This window comes from Papilio polytes, unplaced genomic scaffold (assembly GCF_000836215.1).
Source record: "Papilio polytes unplaced genomic scaffold, Ppol_1.0 DF823510.1, whole genome shotgun sequence".
NCBI lineage: Eukaryota > Metazoa > Arthropoda > Insecta > Lepidoptera > Papilionidae > Papilio > Papilio polytes.
Genome location: NW_013525694.1, coordinates 2,356,184 through 2,373,851, shown reverse-complemented (window position 1 = coordinate 2,373,851; position 17,668 = coordinate 2,356,184). Strand labels below are relative to the sequence as shown.

General features: G+C 36.0%; 2 protein-coding genes across 2 annotated transcripts in view; one reads left to right on the top strand and one right to left on the bottom strand.

Moving 5' to 3' along the window:
- Nucleotides 1-1,007: 1,007 nt before the first annotated feature.
- LOC106104613 (ATP-dependent RNA helicase DBP2-like) lies at nt 1,008-8,686 on the bottom strand. Its single transcript, XM_013284708.1, has 8 exons — nt 8,576-8,686; nt 8,382-8,481; nt 5,845-7,285; nt 5,538-5,766; nt 5,306-5,464; nt 4,884-5,213; nt 4,655-4,807; nt 1,008-4,286 (listed from the first exon to the last, which is right to left on the bottom strand). Exons 2-8 carry the CDS (start codon nt 8,414-8,416, stop codon nt 4,156-4,158), a joined length of 2,478 nt encoding a protein of 825 aa, XP_013140162.1. The 5' UTR covers nt 8,417-8,481; nt 8,576-8,686; the 3' UTR covers nt 1,008-4,155.
- Nucleotides 8,687-9,985: 1,299 nt separating this feature from the next.
- Nucleotides 9,986-17,668, top strand: part of LOC106104671 (integral membrane protein GPR155) — a 9,337-nt gene continuing 1,654 nt past the window's right edge. The window contains exons 1-13 of the mRNA XM_013284794.1: nt 9,986-10,248; nt 10,566-10,655; nt 10,853-11,142; nt 11,650-11,954; nt 12,227-12,348; nt 12,592-12,757; nt 13,147-13,374; nt 13,823-13,975; nt 14,823-14,994; nt 15,457-15,594; nt 16,048-16,183; nt 16,598-16,805; nt 17,387-17,562. Coding sequence (XP_013140248.1) covers nt 10,576-10,655; nt 10,853-11,142; nt 11,650-11,954; nt 12,227-12,348; nt 12,592-12,757; nt 13,147-13,374; nt 13,823-13,975; nt 14,823-14,994; nt 15,457-15,594; nt 16,048-16,183; nt 16,598-16,805; nt 17,387-17,562 — 2,174 coding nt within the window. The 5' untranslated portion in view covers nt 9,986-10,248; nt 10,566-10,575. The remainder of the gene's footprint in view (nt 10,249-10,565; nt 10,656-10,852; nt 11,143-11,649; nt 11,955-12,226; nt 12,349-12,591; nt 12,758-13,146; nt 13,375-13,822; nt 13,976-14,822; nt 14,995-15,456; nt 15,595-16,047; nt 16,184-16,597; nt 16,806-17,386; nt 17,563-17,668) is intronic.

Here is a 17,668-nt window from a genome sequence, read left to right as displayed (position 1 = left end):
CAAAATTTTGTTCCAAACGCCATCTATTGTCCAAAAGCAGCATTAAAACACCAATGCTTGGTTAAGTTTACAAATGCTAGTGTTTCGCATTAGTTTGGATTGCAGTAAACAGATGGCATTTCTAGATTGATTTCAAAACCAAAGCCCTTGCAAACTAAGGTCGTAAATACCAATGGCAGTATAGGTATAGGGCGTGTCTTGTTAAACGTACGCTGGAAGACATTGTTTGTGCATTGGTATACTCACGCAGAATAGCGCTAGGTGTTACGCTTTTATCCTATTTTTGGTTGCGCGCGCAGGTTTGTTTCCTTCCTCCGCAAACCCTTACGTTTAGACCAGAGGTTCTCAAATTTGTGCCCGCGGAACGATTCGTTCGTATGTGGTCGCCACTATTCGACAGACTAACTTTTTTTCTTAAATGTCAGTTAAAAATGTGAATTATTTTTGTTAGTTTTAATTATTTTGGTGCCGGAGGCCTAATTTAAGTCCCTTTCTCTTTAGCACCCTTTTCTTATAGAGAGGTTGGGAAGAGGAAGTGGATTTGACAGTGGAGATGCATAGGAAGGGGAAATATCCTCTTTATGTGCGTCTCCTCCTCCGTCGGATAAGGGTAGGCAACACATCTGCAATTGCGGATGTCTATGGGCAGCGGTCGCTTCGCCATTTTGACGATTTCAGGTGCCCGTTTGCCACCTTGTTATATAATAAAAAAATTATTATAGACTGCCAAGCTAGGTGTAAATAAATATATAATAATAATTTTGAGACTTGTTTTTTTTTTAATAAATTAAAAGTATAAAAATAAATGATGGGCAAATGAAGTTATGGAAGGAGTTGGTTGATTAAAGGTAGATGGTATCCGCCGCTCGATCGCTATTTTACAATGTCCTCCAAGAGTACAAAAAGGTTGGGAATCCCTGGTCTACTCATGTAAAATGCTTTAGTTTACATGGAGCTACGTAATGAACGTGGAACAAAAAATATAGAAATGAAAAGCCATCAGTTTATTATACATTAATTTATTAATCGGAATTTAATACTGTATTACATAGAAGAAATGCACTTCTCAGAAACATTCAGAAGACTTCCCTTTGGGACAGTTTAATAAGGAGCCTCTGCGCTCTCCATTTATTTTATAATTGAATAAATATAAACTATGTACTTCTTCGTTAATAGAATCAATATTTATGAAGATCTGCATTGCCACATACTTAAAAATCTATGTATATTTTTCACAAACTCCAAATTTTGAGAAAATAATTCTTAATGTTCTGTGAAACCATGAACCTATTATCAAAAGTAATGTCGGTTGTTAAATAAAATTTCGCAAATTAACAACAAATAATAATATAACTCTAACACAGCTTCATACTGTCGCGCCACTGTCTTTGTCAACAACATTTTCCATCACATTAAATGAAACAACGCATTTGAATGACTTTTATCAATTTTCTGGATCTCGGTGACCGCTTAGAAAGGCTATTTGACACATATCCAACATAGTGAATAATAAATTTTGGAAAAATAAACACACAGCACGAGAATGCTATCAATATAAATACAAACACCTTAATCCCATTCAGTCAAAGTGGAACATGTATAAAATATTCAATTAGAAATAATTATAATCAGTCTTGTTTAGAGAAAAAGTTTAACCATAACGTATTGAAACGACGTCGCGATATATTTACTATCACAATACAATATGTCAGATATGATGTCATTCCTTCCCATGGACGTAACTAGTATATAAATCGCCTGCTACGCTACTTAGTGTTATTATCACAGTTGTTTAGTAGAGGTGGGTGCAGTACTTTGTACACAAACAGGAGCTACCTGCAATCCGCGACCAAACTTGACACGCTTGCCGATCTATACGTACGCACTACCCAGGCCCGCCCGCCGACAGCGCTGCCCGCGCGGGCAGGCGGCCCGCCGCTGGAAGATCATCTTTCAGATGATGTTTTGCACAAATACACATTCTTCCGCTTAATGTACATTCATAATGAAGCGAATCTCGCAAAGGTTATGTTCAAGTAGCGAGATTCACGAACACGTCGGTCACCCTGGCTCTGTGCTGTTACAAACCGCTCCTGAGACGTGCTCAACACGGGCTCACAGATAATAACGTTTACGTCCTTCCGAACTGGTATAATTTAGTCACCTCGCGGCAAACTGAGAACTAAACTGAATAACAATAAAATATTAAATCTTACATCTATCATATTATATTATATCTGTGAACGACTTGCAAACTTTGTTGTCACAAACATTCATGAAATTCGTTCAAATAGTCAAAAAATATATTTTTGTCTAGTGAAACATGTTCCGTGCGCACAAGAACTGTTTCTATGTATTATAACAATTGACCAACGCAACGACAGGTTATAGTAATGAAATATCACAGATTTTTACTCTTTGGACAGTAATGGGTTTCTAAAAAACAAACTCAAACCTTTGCCTACTTTGTACCGATTGACTATTTCTTTGTCATAGCCCTTAGAACCCCTTTACGTACAAAGAAACTCCAGTTAATAACTAGACGAATATGTGAAATTACATTATGTAAAAGTAATCGAAAAAAACAAATATGAAGAAAACACTTATTTTGCTAAGAAAAGAAAATAACCATCGTTTGATTATTTATAATGCTCAAATTACTAATCTCCCTAAGTTAAATGCAATGTATTTACATTCTTGCTACATTTTTGAGAATGGCAGAATCAATTTGTTTAGCATTCAAGAACCAGCTGTTCACCTCAGGTCGCACCGACGTAAGACTAAATACCCCTACACGTAATACTCAACTTTAAGATCTAATCGTAATAAAAATAACTTCGAAATCAGTGACTTGAAATGTCATTGACATCATATTTTTACGTAAGAAAAATATTCACAATTTTATCTGGCAATACAGATTTGTTGTTTATGAAATATATCAAAAGCATTTTTAAAATTTTTCTACTACTAAGTTGTCCCGTAAGTTTCACTGGTAAAGGTCTTTAACAATAAAATAATTTATATAAAATATATCTGCCATTTGAAAGCCCTCCCCTTCCTAAAATTTTATCTCATCTTCTACATGTTTCGTGCATTTCGTACATCATACAGACATTTAAAAACGAAAGGCACCCGGGATTACACATGAGGGTACCCACACCGACTACTCTAACAAATATAATGATTACAATCTAATGTGGATGACAAGTTGCTCCATCCATCCACCGTCCTACTCGCCCCGGACTGTTGACCATCACACCTATTCATGTTATAAACATTTTATACATGAAAATACGCCAATCTGATAAATTATACAAAATTCTTATTAAATTTTGAATGTCAGTTTGAATCAGAATATTTTAATCAATGAGGTGTTTTCAAGGTTGAGAACTTACACCGTTTAATAACATTATCGGTTAATGTCAGTTATAATTGTTATTACTAAATACACAGCAGTGCATGGTCAACAGTTGAGCCCAAAGTTATTAAATCTAACACACATAGTATACATATATTATTACTTCAAATGGATCTGAAAGAGAATAGGAAAAATAAATCAACATTTAGCATACAGCTGCATACATATAAAGTTAAATTTTACCAATCAATAGTAAATATAAATCAATCAAACCAATTATTTGCTCTAGTAACTTTTAGGCATGACATTGGAAAAGTTTTCATTCAGATCTATCGTGTAATAATCTAAAATAAGGAAATTAAAAAAAAGTAATGAAATAATGTCTTACAAGGAGAGACATCTTTTAATAGGGGATGACTAATGTTAAGTAGACAACTACAACATCAAGTAAATTGAATAATTTTCTATATGAAGTTTTCATAAAACATACAATAATAGCGTATTATTCATTACATTTAAGACATTTATATCTTTAGTTATAACATCAAACATTGACATTAAGCTATTTTGGATAGAAGTGATACTTCACAACATCAATCATCCCGTCTCTACTTACCTTCAACATGGTAATAATTTAGACATCGACCAACTCGCTAAGTACATCCAAATTTAAATCTTTGAAAACGTCAAGAGAGCTCAATTATAAAGGTTCTGAAAAATATTTCTTTAAGCGAGACACTAAGAGCTCTGGAAGGTTACCAGCGGCTGGTAGTATAAATAGCTAGGTGCGTGGTCAGTTACTGCTGAATGGGCGCGGCGTAGACCAGCGGGCCGGGCGGCAGGTGCGGGTAGGGCACGCCCGCGCCCACCGCCGCCTGGTAGCCGCACGGCGCGCCGCCGCCCACGCCGCCGCCGTAGTACTTGCCACCTTTGTTCAAACATACATTCAAAAATAAAGTAAAACTACACATACCTCAAACGACCCAATCAACAGTGTCAATTAACTTTCGTGAGACAAACTAACTAGTTATACTAGTTAGTTTACGACTCACGTCAAAAATAGACGTGAGTAAAAGTAGTAATGTAATTAGTTAACCCAATCAAAAGCTTAAAGTTATGGATTCAACATATCTGGTCAAACAGTAACAAATATTTAAGGTATCTTTATTAATAAAGGCATAAGAGCACTACTTTGTGAAAATAGTCAAATTGTAAATTATTTCAAGCCATATGAGAACTTAAGAAGATGTGATGTTTTAAAATAGGTAAAAATATCTATTAGCAATGTTTACTAACCAAGCATATCCTGAGGGTGTGGGTGCATTTGGGGATAATGAGCGGGGGTGGCGAAATGAGGTGGCGGTGATCCATATGAAGAACCGGATCCGCCAGATTTGTTTCCGTTGGTGGAGTTATTGTTGCGATATTGGGGTCCATTATTGCGGGTATCTAAAAATTTTGCTAATATAAAAAATATGCTAGTGAAATAAAAATTTACAAACTATAATGCATTAGCAATACATACTTGTAAATTGACGCTGGCCGTATCCATTCTGGTTGTTGTAGTTGCCTTGGTATCCATTGGTGTAACCACCTTGGTAATTGCCCATCGATTCAAACACAGTGGGGCTGGGGAATGGAACCTGCTTCTGATAGTTGTTCTGTCTATAACCCTGGTTGTTCTGGTTCTGGTTTGTGAAGCGAGGCGCTTGTTGGTTCTGGTTGCGGTTTTGATAGTTATTCTGGCTGTCCTCAGGATTAACATTGGCCATTTTATTGTTCCACTGGTTGTTCTGCTGACGAGGCGAGCTAGATCCGCTGTTATTCTCTTTTCTTTGTTGCCAGCGATTGCGGCCTGCGACGAAAAATTTAATTATTGGTTTATGAGAAGTTTTTTACATTATTAAATTAAAAATATGTAAAAACATAATTTCTAAATGTGATTACCTGATCCACTGTTGTTGTTCCTGGCCATATCATTAAGCTTGGCCGGAGGGTTTTGACCAGTTTCACGCAGCACAGCTACAAGGCCGCGCGCCTGGCGAGCGTCGCCACTAGTGAAGAATGTGTACGCTGTTCCCGATTGCTGGCAACGACCAGTACGTCCTGTTAAATCCAAAATGAAAATTAGTTAAAAACGCCAAATATGTATATCATATTAATATTGACAAATAGTTACCTATTCTATGAATATAATCTTCAGATGAATTCGGGTAATCGAAATTCACAACAAATTTAACATCTTCGACGTCTAAGCCGCGCGCAGCCACGTCTGTGGCGATCAAGATGGTGGTGGCTCCGTTGCGGAACTCTGTGAGCACAGCGTCGCGCTCCGGCTGCGACTTGTCTCCATGGATGGCCAGCGCCTTGTGCCCGTTGCGGCGCACTGCGCGCGCAATGTCGTCCACCTTAAACATTACATTGAAAATTAATTAATTATGCATTCATTTAAAATTAAGTATTTTGATAAATTTCTTTATATGTACCTTTTTCTTTGTTTCCACAAACACAATAACCTTGTTATCTTTTTCGGAAGAAATCTCTTTAAGAAGGTTAGCAAGTTTCATCTCTTTCTCATGTTCTTCACAAACTTCAACAATCTGCTTGATATTGTTATTAGCAGAAAGATTTAGGGAGCCAATGTTAACCTTGATATAATCATTCAGGAAATCTTCAGCTAGAGCTTGAATCTCTTTGGGCCAGGTGGCGGACCACATCAAAACCTGACGATCGGGTCGGATTTGCTCAATGATCTTACGAATCTGGGGCTCGAAACCCATGTCCAACATTCTGTCGGCCTCATCCAGCACCAAATAAGTGCAGCGACGCAAATTAGTAGCTCCACGTTCAAGGAAATCGATCAAACGACCCGGAGTGGCAATGACGATTTCAACTCCCCTTTCCAAGTCCCTGGCTTGAGGTCCTTTTGGTGAACCACCAAAAATGCAAGTATTACGGATGCAGCCATTGGCACTGTAAGCTTGAGCGACGGATTGGATCTGTTGCGCCAGCTCTCGAGTGGGCGCCAATATGAGAACAATAGGGCCATCGCCTCGTTGAATTCGTTGTTGGTGCACAATGTGAACCGCAGCAGGTAGCATGTAAGCAAGTGTTTTACCCGAACCAGTAGAAGCAATTCCCACCATGTCACGTCCAGATAAAGCAATAGGCCACCCTTGAGCCTGAATACCTGTTGGTTCTTCCCAACCTTGCTCTTTGATAGTATTCAAAATATGGTCAGGGAAATTGCCCTCCTCAAAAATCTGGTTAGGACGAGGCACATTGTTGCCACTAACAGTTATTTCTTTTGTAGCCAGGAACATCTGAACATCCTCTTCGGTGCGCCCTTCCACATTGGCATGTGGCTTGTAGAAATCTTTCATGATTGGGCCAAGTTTGGACAGGTCCCACATGGGTTTCACCAAAGCGTCTCCAGGATGCTTAGCCTTCATGCTCTGAAGTTTTCGTCCCTTAAACTCCATTGATTGTTGTCCCATGGTGGGGCTATATGATTTTCTTTGACCATAGTTTTGTTGATTAGGGTTTCCTTGGTTGCCATTGTAACTCTTAGGTCCATAGTTGTTTTTCTGGAAACCCTGCTGCTTAGGCCCACCAAAATCATTTTGCCCATTGTAGAACTGGTTACCTCCTGGGCTTTTTTCTCCATCATATTCATTCTTATTTTGTTGCTGATTGTTAAAATTATTCCTTGGTCTGTATTCCTTGGGGCCACCAAATTCATTTTGATTTTCATTTTTCTGGTTATTGAAGTCATTTCTTACTCCATTGAAATCAGCTCTTGGCCTAAAGGTCTTATTACCCATGTTCCTGGGATTAAAGTTTTTTGGCCCTCCAAAGTCAGGAACACCGCCATTATAGTATGGCATTTTACCGAATTGTTCATTCCGGTCAAGTCGAGGTCTGAAACTAAATGCGGGATTTCAATACTAAAATGTCATATTCAATTTAAGACTTTGTTTGGGCCCTTATATGTAAAAGGTATTTTTTATTGCAAATTGAAAAAACAGATTCTATTCAAATCAGCTGATAATAAAAATAAAAGATTTTCGTTTCTAGTCAATTAAAAATTTGCAGTTAATGCTAAAAGCTTTTTTAATTACTTAAAGTATGGTATTAAAAAACTTGTTGGTTTTGTTTAAGTTAATTACTCAACTACTCAAATATGCAACAGGTAAACAATCAAAAATTGAGAATAAAAATAGGCCTTATTTTAATGTACCTGCAGTAATTTAACAATTGTACATAATAACTCAAACTTCAGTATACCTTTCATAGATAATTGATAATCACAATGTTGCATGCAGTTTTTTTTTTATTTTTCATTAGATTTGACTATTATCTGAATTAAAAAAATAGTAACTGACACCTCTTATGTATCTCCAAGTAATTTACATAATAGCAAACTATGTTGTGTAAACTGTATAAATTTCTACCATTAAATTGACTTGTTTTTTAATGAGGGACTCTATAGCCATGAAAACAAAAAATGAAATGCACTACAGAATAAATCTTTGATTAGAAACTTGCACACAAAAATAGATGACCAGTGAAAGCTGCGAGTTTGATATCACCAGTAGGTAATGAGAATTTATACAAGACATTCGCGATAAAATTACATACCTGATCAGCATTGGAACTATCTACGCAAAATGATTCTGCTACTTCTCGAATGTTTCACGGTAAAAGCAAGTATTGATTTTTTCGAAGGTACAAGCATGCGCAGTAATGGAGTAGTTTCATAGACAGAAACAACAAAGAAATAATGAAAAAACCTTAGATACACTAATTTATATATCATTCCTAGTAATTTTTATAATACTTTTAAATCTATTTGTGGAAAATAAATGCAGCCATAAGATATCAGCTGTGTGAAACTCATTTCACAAAATGGCCGCTCCCTTGTAACATACAATCAATACCCTCCGCAACATATGCGGCCATTTTGACATGGGCATTGCAAATTTATAATTGTGAAAAGTGGAATATTAAGTAAATAACTTACATAGGATGTTGATTGTGAAATCCGTTGAACTGCATTTTGCCGTTTTTTCTGTAAATGTATAGGCGCTTACCTACGTGGTGGTAAACGCTTGAGTAGGTATCTGGAACATCGTGATTGGTTAATCCTTTTGATTTTAACTAAGGCATACTTATCTATCTACCACATAAAGAAATGAAAACAAGTAAAAAACTTACCTCTCAATTAAGAGAGAATTTGAAATAAATTTTAATGATTTTTCATAAAATTCTACCGACTGACCCTGCGAACGAACAACTCGATAATGGAAAATGGAATCAATGATGGCTACCGGAAACTGATTGTGTTGCCAGTTTGACAAGCTCATGCGAGACTGTATAATTTGTAGGTTCAACTTAAAAATTATTTAACTATTTTTAAATAAACATCTATCTTTTTTTCCTGTTTATTTTTAGTACAAGGGTTCCTTCATCAAGAACAAGAGCTATTCACGTTCACGCAGCACTTGGTAGTGGTTCGTTGTTCATTTTACCTTATCTAAGCATTAATGAAACTAATTATGTAAATCTTTACTGCTTACTGATGTTATCTCCCAGAATGGCGGTTGTAAAGTTTACATTTTAAAACAGTGTAAGGGGTTAATTATACACCTATATTACAAAATGGATAATAGTTAGTTAATAGATAATAGTTCAAAATCATGCGAAACGGTCTTGCTGTTTGCTTCCGACAGTACTGAAGGCAGGAGGCTATAACTTATTAAGCAAGTTCCCTAAGCACAGTACCTTAGTAATGTTATAATGCGAAAGTTTAGATGGAGGTATGGACAGATGGATCTTTGTTGGAGTTTGTAGGCTAAGCTGCATAACGGGTATAGATGTTGGCATAGATATAGAACATAATCTGGAAGAACACAAAGTATTTCCTTTTGTTTTTTATTTTCACGCGGATGGAGTGGCAGGCATAAGCTACTTTAAAATAAACGTTTATCCTTATTTTTTGTTCAAGTAATATTGTTTAATTAAGATGGATGCTCCATTTCCGGTTTTAGTAGTTTTTGGTAGGTTACACTTTCAGAAACGACAATGCAAAAGAAAATGCCGGTTCTGTACGGTGTGACCACTGACCTCTATACATGGATAGGCTACAAGACGTGGTTTTGTGTTTATTGATGAGTTTCGCCATTTGGCCCTCGGTGAAGGTTGGTAACGACCCTGTAGATTGGAACTAGTAATCTTACTATATCATACCTTACTAATTACTAATATTATAAAGGCGAATGAAGGCGAAGATTTAATGAACAAATGAATGTTTGTTAGAGTTTGCAACCTTAAACAAAGCCTAAACGCTGAACGAATTTCAATAAAATTTGGCATAGATGTAGAACAAAGCGAAAGCTAGTGGAATTATAATTGTCAGTTAGGAGCATAGACTGGCGCGTTTAAGTCAGAGCAATGCAAAACTTATTATTACCAAGCAATTACCTATCCATTTATATTAATCATCATGTAGTGGGTTGCTGTTGTCATCTCTTTCCTTTTTCCTATCTCTTAATATAGTCTACTCACTCACTCCTTTCCGATCAATCTCACGACTCACGTTGACAGACAGTTGTCAGTTGATTTTGTGTACCAGATTTTTAAATGTCATTTTGAAAGAAATAAAGTGTGGTTAAATAAATTATATCGATTGCTTTGTAATAATAAAATTCCAAAACCTAATGGTTATGGTTATAGCTAATGGTTAGTAATGATTAGTAAATAATGGAATATTTGTGTCATAGTGCATTATACGCAGGTACTAATCAAATGTTTGTTAAAAAATAATTGATTTACAACTAACATACTACAAAATTAAAATATTTGCCAGAAAATCACAAGTCGTATAAGGGGTAAGTAAAAATAGCTAACTTTTCCTATTTAAAACCAGATATTAAATAAAAACTTGCAAAAATTAAAAATAAAGAGAGTTTTCATATCTTTTAATTAGTGAGTTGTCTTTAAATGTTCTAAGACTTTCATAACAATAAGATTGTTTTTTATTTAATATGTTATGAAAGTCTCTCCTATAACTATAAATAGTGAAAGTCACATGAAGTTACAATTGTTCATTTAGTTATTTTCACTTTTATGGGAAACTTATGAACTAAATATAAAGTAACAGTTGGCAAGTCCTACATTGTGTTTTGTTATTTTTTACATTTCATAGATCACATACCATGCAGTTAGAAGTAGCTCAAGCAGCCTCTGAGAGGTTGTATCCCGCTTTGTTCCAATGTTTTGCTGTTATCATTAGTGGGTAAGTTGTTGTCTTTTACCTAATTTTTGTAATAACAATAGAGATTCTATAGAATCCTAGCCTAAGTCACTGGGTCATTTAGTTACTTGTTCTACAATATACTTTTTTATGAATGTTGATTATTGAGTAGAATGTCTTTTATAAAATGTACTTATATCTTTATATTAAATTATTACTAAACAGAATTTATTTTTCAGTTATATTGCTGGCCGCCTTAATGTGGTCACCAAGGCAGAGTCAAAAGGAATTGCCACTTTTGTGGGCACCTTTGCATTACCATCTCTCATATTTTTGTCATTAGCTCAATTAGACTTTAGCATTGTTAATTGGACATTTTTAATTTCAATGCTATTAGCTAAGGGAGTAGTATTCTTTGGAGTCGTTATTGTCACCATTTTGGTGTCAAAGCCCATGAATTTAGGACAAGCTGGAATGTTTGCAATATTTTGCACACAGAGTAACGACTTTGCTTTGGGATATCCAATCAGTAAGTGTATACTCTTTGCTCAACTTATCGATTTAGGTTATAGATCTTAGATGGATGTATGAGTTCCATTGTTACCTCGTGTAGCATAATATCTAATTAGGATTTGAACATTAGTAACAATAAATTATACTAGTGTATGCCTAGTGCAATACAATCATTAATGTAGGTTGCCCTTGCCTACTAATTTAAGTCAACTAAATCAACATTTCGTGCTAATCTACTTCATTAAATGTTGTTCAGAATTGTTTATTTTTGACTTACTCAACTAAATTACAAGCTTAGTGAAAACTAGGAATAACATTACAATAACAAGAAACTGGTCGGTGCCTACACCGAAAGTTCCCACGTGAGTTTTAGCCGTGTTATAAATAAATAATATAGTATAATGTCTCGCGAAAGTTTTAATAAGTTAATAACAAGAATCTAATAGCGAAAGGAACTATTTAGCTTTATTTTACTAGTAATTGTTTACAGAGTATACTAATAATGTTCTTATTCTTGTTTCAGTTAATGCAATCTATGAAAAAACTCATCCCGAGTATGCTTTATATCTGTATTTAATGGCACCTATTTCTCTGGCAATACTTAATCCTTTTGCTTTTGTTTTGCTTGAAATTAATAAGCAACGACAAAATACAGATCAGTCGGATAATACGCAGAACCAAAAACAATATGTTATTAAAATTAAAATGCTACTACAGATTCTCAAAGGAATAGTATTCAATCCAGTATTAGTGATGACTGTGTTAGGTATTATTGGTAATATTGCTTTTAAACACAAACTGTCCATTTACATTGAAGGACTTTTAGAGGTAAAATGTTTAAAATTACTATGTAAAAAAAAGATGAATACAATCTTTATCTAATGTTACCTTGGACATAACTTGTTTGGTTTTTTTAAATTGTGTAAGTGATTGAATCTTAAAAAAGGTGCCTATTAAGGCACCTTTTATTGCAAATAAATATTAAGTAAATGTCACGTGTTACTTATGTCCATATTGTTAAAAAGATTTATAATTTTCGTTAGATAAGCCTAAGAGTGACTTGTACAAAAATGTTAAGGATCAAAAACTTTTAATTTTAGGTTTACGGTCAAGCCTTTACTGCATCGGCTCTATTCTTATTAGGATTAAGAATGGTTGGTCAAGTGTATAGACTTAGAGGGCCTGCATTAATAGTACCATGTGTACTAATTATGGTTAAATTGTAAGTAGTTTTTTCTGGACTTCTAATAACAATATTTCTCACTAACTTAGATTAATAAATAAGCACCAATACTGGTTTGGGGTATGAATTATCGATCTTGCGGTGGAGGGTTCGATTCCCGCCATTCAACTATTGTAAACCATATCCTAGCACAAGCTTAGAGCTTAGTTGGTATAGTTAAAGGAAATATTGGTAAAGTAACAAAAATTAACTGATATTTAAAAGAAAGAAATCTTATTTTAGGGTAATACTACCGGTGGTGATGAGAGAATGTGTATCGGCGTTAAATGCTGGTGATAATCAGACTGAAACATCATCACTTTCAACATATGCATTCTTGTATGGAACCATACCAACAGCACCAGCCGTGTTTGTATTCTCCAATATTTATCAGTTGGAAATGGACTTGGTAAGTATGACAAACTAATAATGACACATTAAATCATGTTTTATAGACCTTGGAATTCTCGTAATTTTTTATTATTATTTCAACTGAGATATAGAACTACACCTTGGTGACATCTATGCATGATAATTACATTGTCTATATACTATAAAGAATATTTTGTACACATGATATATTCTAATGGTCAATATTTTTGCCCAGTTTTTTACGGGTTAATCGTCATAACGCTTGCAGCGATTTTAATGAAAAGGCTGATAGAAAAATTATAGGCTATTATATAGACACACATTTATATAGTAGGGAAAGGAAATAACTACAAAATAATATAGGTTTCTGTTATTAAATAGTTTACCACAAGCATTGAGGCAATAAATAAATTTCGTTGCTTTCAGATGGCATCATCAATGGTTATTTGCACATTCCTATCGGCTCCTATAACATTCCTCTCCGCACAAGTTATTACTTTGAATAAGGACTATGCTGACCAACTGAAGAAATTTGGCTTTGACTTATCAATAGTGTCTCTATTTGCTGCTCTTTGGATCTTCTTGGTTTTCACTGTGACGAGGAAATATAAAAGAATGCCTCACAGGATTACATTCTGCTTGAATATTACACAAGTAAGTTTTGACTGAGTAATAAATGGATTTAAATAAATCAGAACAGATTGATTAATGGATGAAACACTATTGGAAGATAATTGACGTCAGTATTAATACTAGCTATTGCTTGCGACTTCGCCCGCGTAAATAAAAAATATAGCCTATGTTACTCACTGATAACAAAGCTTTTAATGATGAAAGATTTTTGAAATCGGCCCAGTCGTTTTTGAGTTATTTCAATACATACAAAAATACAAATCCTCTTTATAATATAGTATAGATATAAATTGACACATTCAAGGCCATTGTTTTGTCTTGTGATTATCAAGTAATATGAGAGACCCCTAAACTTTTTTTCTTAGATCTCTTTCATCTGTTTCGGTTGCTGGTTCTTAAATTCTGTACCATTAGGTATATTTACCCTCGTGAAATGAGACTTTGGTATTTACAGTATTACTGTTTGTAGATACTGCTGGCTATCAGTATGATCTGGGGCGGGCCGCTGAGCACCTACCCGCCGAGCTGGCAGTACGTGGCGCAGCAAGGTTTGCAGATATTCTCCACTTACTCCTGTTTACTCTGGACTTGCATGTTGTCTGTCGGACTACTAACATTGGAGGTAATAACTAAAAAATTGTCTTATTTTCAGTAAATATTAACAAGCATAAGTAACTTTTAAAGGTGGTTGATTATTGTATATGTCCTTGATTAATTGTATACAGTTTTGTACAGATTGAGACCTCAATATTAACCAATAGGACGCAGCTTTACAATCTGTACAAATGATGTGGGCTAATGGTTCACGGATAATGCGCATATTGTTACCATATTGATTATAGTTGTTGCTCGCGACTTCACCCGCGTTAAATTATGAAATAATAAAAAATATAGCCTATGTTACTCACTGATAACATAGATTTTTAATGGTGAAAGGATTTTATATCAGTCCAGTACTTTTTGAGTTATATCAATATATATATTTTATAAAAGAAGGGGGCAAACGAGCGGCAGGAACACAGAGGTGGTCAACGACGCCTATGGACATGCACAACATCAGAGGAATTACAGATGCGTTGCCGGCCATATATACACAAATGCAAATCATTTCTCTCTATAAATTAGGATAGATTTATAAATAATTTTTATTTGAATTTCACTCGTGGGAAGTTTTATTTAACTGGCACACCGGAGGTTTCCGCGACTGTACCTATTTAATTATATGTATTGTTTCTACTTTTCCGGGAGTTGAAGACCAACCGGTTTGATGTAGACATTATTATGTTAATATTGGCTGAGCCAACAACCGACGCGGCTGCACGGTTATGCCAGTTTGTTTCTTAAACACTATAAGTAGCACTATGGGATTGACATGTATTTTCAAAGAAAAAAAACCCTACTTTTTCTATAAAATTAAAAAAAATATTGATCGAGTCCTTTTGAAGCATGTAGAATTATTAATGTTATAGAGTCGCGGGCCATGCTTCGTGTTGTCACTGTGGCCGGTGCTGGCTTTCGTGGCGTGGGGCGCGCCCGCGCTCATGGTGGCCATCCTGCTGGCCACCAAGCCCACCGCCGGCATCTTGGACACCAACGCTACGGATGTCATACGTCTCTGTCTGCTGGTGTTTAGCTTGACAGGTACGTCTGTGCCACTACAATTTAAGATACTCGGTTGCACTATATACATAATTTAATTTGAAGTTCTATTTTCAATTATTGCTATGCAATATTTATTTTGTAGACTTTAATAGTAGAAGGGGGCAAACGAGCAGCGGATCGCTTAATTATAATTGATACGACGCCCATGATGCGCTGTTGTCCTTTAAAAGAAGTACGCTCTTTTCTTGAAAGCCCCTAAGTCGTAACTATTTGGAAATAAAAAAAATTAAATTCTATGGCATATCTATTAGATTTATGTTATTTTAAAAAAAACTAGTCAACAATATATGACGTTCTTACTGTGTAGGAAAATATTATGATGGATAGGAACAAATTCAAAGATATGATAAGTCAACCCGCAGTGGTACATTGTTGTTGATGGCCTAGTCACCTCTAAGTTAAAGTAGGGTCTGAGCTTAGGGACGTATAATGATATTGCAGTGACGAGCGGTTGTTTGATCCTGTACATGCGGTGGCGGCGGCGCGGCGCGGGCTCGCCGCTGTCGGAGACCACCAGCCTCGTCGACAACGCGGAGCCCGTCTCCAACACCTCGCACACGCAGTCCGTTTCTAACATGGGTATCAACATTACTATATTATTAAGTAGCTTTCGCCCGCGACTCCGTCTGCGTGGAATTAAAAAAAATGAGTAGCATATGTGTTCTTCCAGGCTGTGATCTACGTCTGTGTCAAATTTCATCGAGATCTGTTCAGCGGTTTAGGCTACAAACTCTAACAAACATCCATCCATCTAAACTTTCGCATATATAATATTAGTATGATATTAAGATTATTTTATAGTGGTCATATTTTCACTAATTTTAAATTGTGCGTATTCCTACTTAATTTTTTTACTTAATATTTTTATGCATCACAAGGAATGGAAGAGCATGGTAAATATTAATCATAATTCTTTTTTAAATAATTTTTCTACCATGTTTTAGACACTTCTTGCTTTTGCATTTAATTCAAACAGCTGTACTCAGTACATTGTTTTTGTATAATTTTTCGATTTTTAAACGTTTTATTTAGGTTGTTACGGCGCAATAACAGCGACGCCCTCGCCTAATAGAAATGCAAACGGCTGCTGCACCAACGACCCGAGCTGCGAGAGCGGCTTCATGAATTCATCCTCCAGGGATTTGGAAGACATCGCCGATAACGACAGGTTGGTTATCAAATCAATTTAATATTTTCTCTTTACACATATTTCTTAATAGACAATGATAGTTTCTATGTATTTCGAACAATTTTTATGGCCCCTTTTTGTGTTCTCGGAGGAGTTAAGACTGTAATGTGCGAGTAATTCCCAATTCTGTGGTAATCTTTTCTGTTATATTGTTCGGTCGCCCAACCCCGTCTTGTAACAGGACAAGGGTGAATCTTCAAAAGTCACGTTGAATACTAAAGGAAGGTAGTTATGTGAAGTTTGACCTACCAAAACCCCTTAATGACTAATTTTGAGTGTATAGGAGAGGGTCCTGGGAACTTATTGGAATGAACCAGAATTAGCATTTCTTTTATAAATTCAATTATGTTAAATGCTTGTGTGAATTGAAATGGCCCTATTTGTGTCGTGTAGGGATTGTGGGTGCAAGTGTATGCACGGTGCTGGTGCTGGGGGTGCTGGTGCTGGGGCCGGGGGTGGGGGTGCGTGCGAGTACGTGAGCGCGCTGGAGGCGGCGGCGGGGCGGCTGGGGCTGCTGCCGGCGGAGCAGTCGCGCGGCCGCGGCGGCCAGCTGCTGCGCCACACCGTGCTCGTCATCGCATACAATCTCACCATGTTCATCGTATGTGTTCAATCACATTTTTTCATTTCTTTTTCATATCAATAAAAAGTTGATTTATGTTCATTGACAGAAAATATGTGAAATAACATTTTTATAGATAACAAATCTAAAGATTTTAAACACAATGTTTTATTATTTTTTTCTAATAACCACAATTCAGAAACAAGTTTATTTTCACACAGAATTTTATCTAAACATCCGGTGGTTTAGTCCTTAAAATGGGAGAAATCATGTTTGTTATTTTCTTTTAGAATATCCTCAGTAATGTTACTTTTAACTTTTTTAACTTTTATATCATAAATTCGAAAGTTTAGATGGATGGATGGATGTTTGTTAGAGTTTGTAGCCTAAACGGCTGATCGGATTTCAATTAAATTTGGCATAGACGTAGAGGATAGTCTGGTATAAAGCTAGTTATATTACCAATTCGAGAGTTTAAATTATTCGACGTTAAAGGACTTAACTAAAACTGCTCAATAGATTTCGTCAAAATTTGACATAGATGTAGAACAGTGGAGGAAAATAGCGTCAAGTTTTATTTTTAATTTCGTTGGCGTTGATTAAAATAACAGTGTGAATAGGGCGTGACGTACACGGGGTGGCGCGTGCTGCGCAAGGAGGAGAGCGGCGTGTACATAGAGATCGCGTTCCTGGACGTGGCGGCGCGCGCCGGACAGCCGCTGCTGCTCTGCGCGCTCTTCGGCCTGCGCCCGCAGGAGATCCTGCTGCCCACACTCACCTACATCAGGAACAAATGGTCAACAAACACAATACTAAACACTTCTAACAAATAACAACTGCATGTTAACTTCTTACTAATGGTTTAAATGTGAGAACGGCTTAACGGATCTCTATGAAATTTG

Excerpts from the sequence above, each read along its gene's own strand:
- LOC106104613 (XM_013284708.1), bottom strand. The coding sequence starts at position 8,416 with ATGCAGTTCAACGGATTTCACAATCAACATCCTAT. Across the intron at positions 5,214-5,305 it reads GAACAACAACAGTGGATCAG|GCCGCAATCGCTGGCAACAA; the intron begins GTAATCACATTT and ends TTTTCGTCGCAG. Across the intron at positions 4,808-4,883 it reads CGGCCAGCGTCAATTTACAA|ATACCCGCAATAATGGACCC; the intron begins GTATGTATTGCT and ends CAAAATTTTTAG.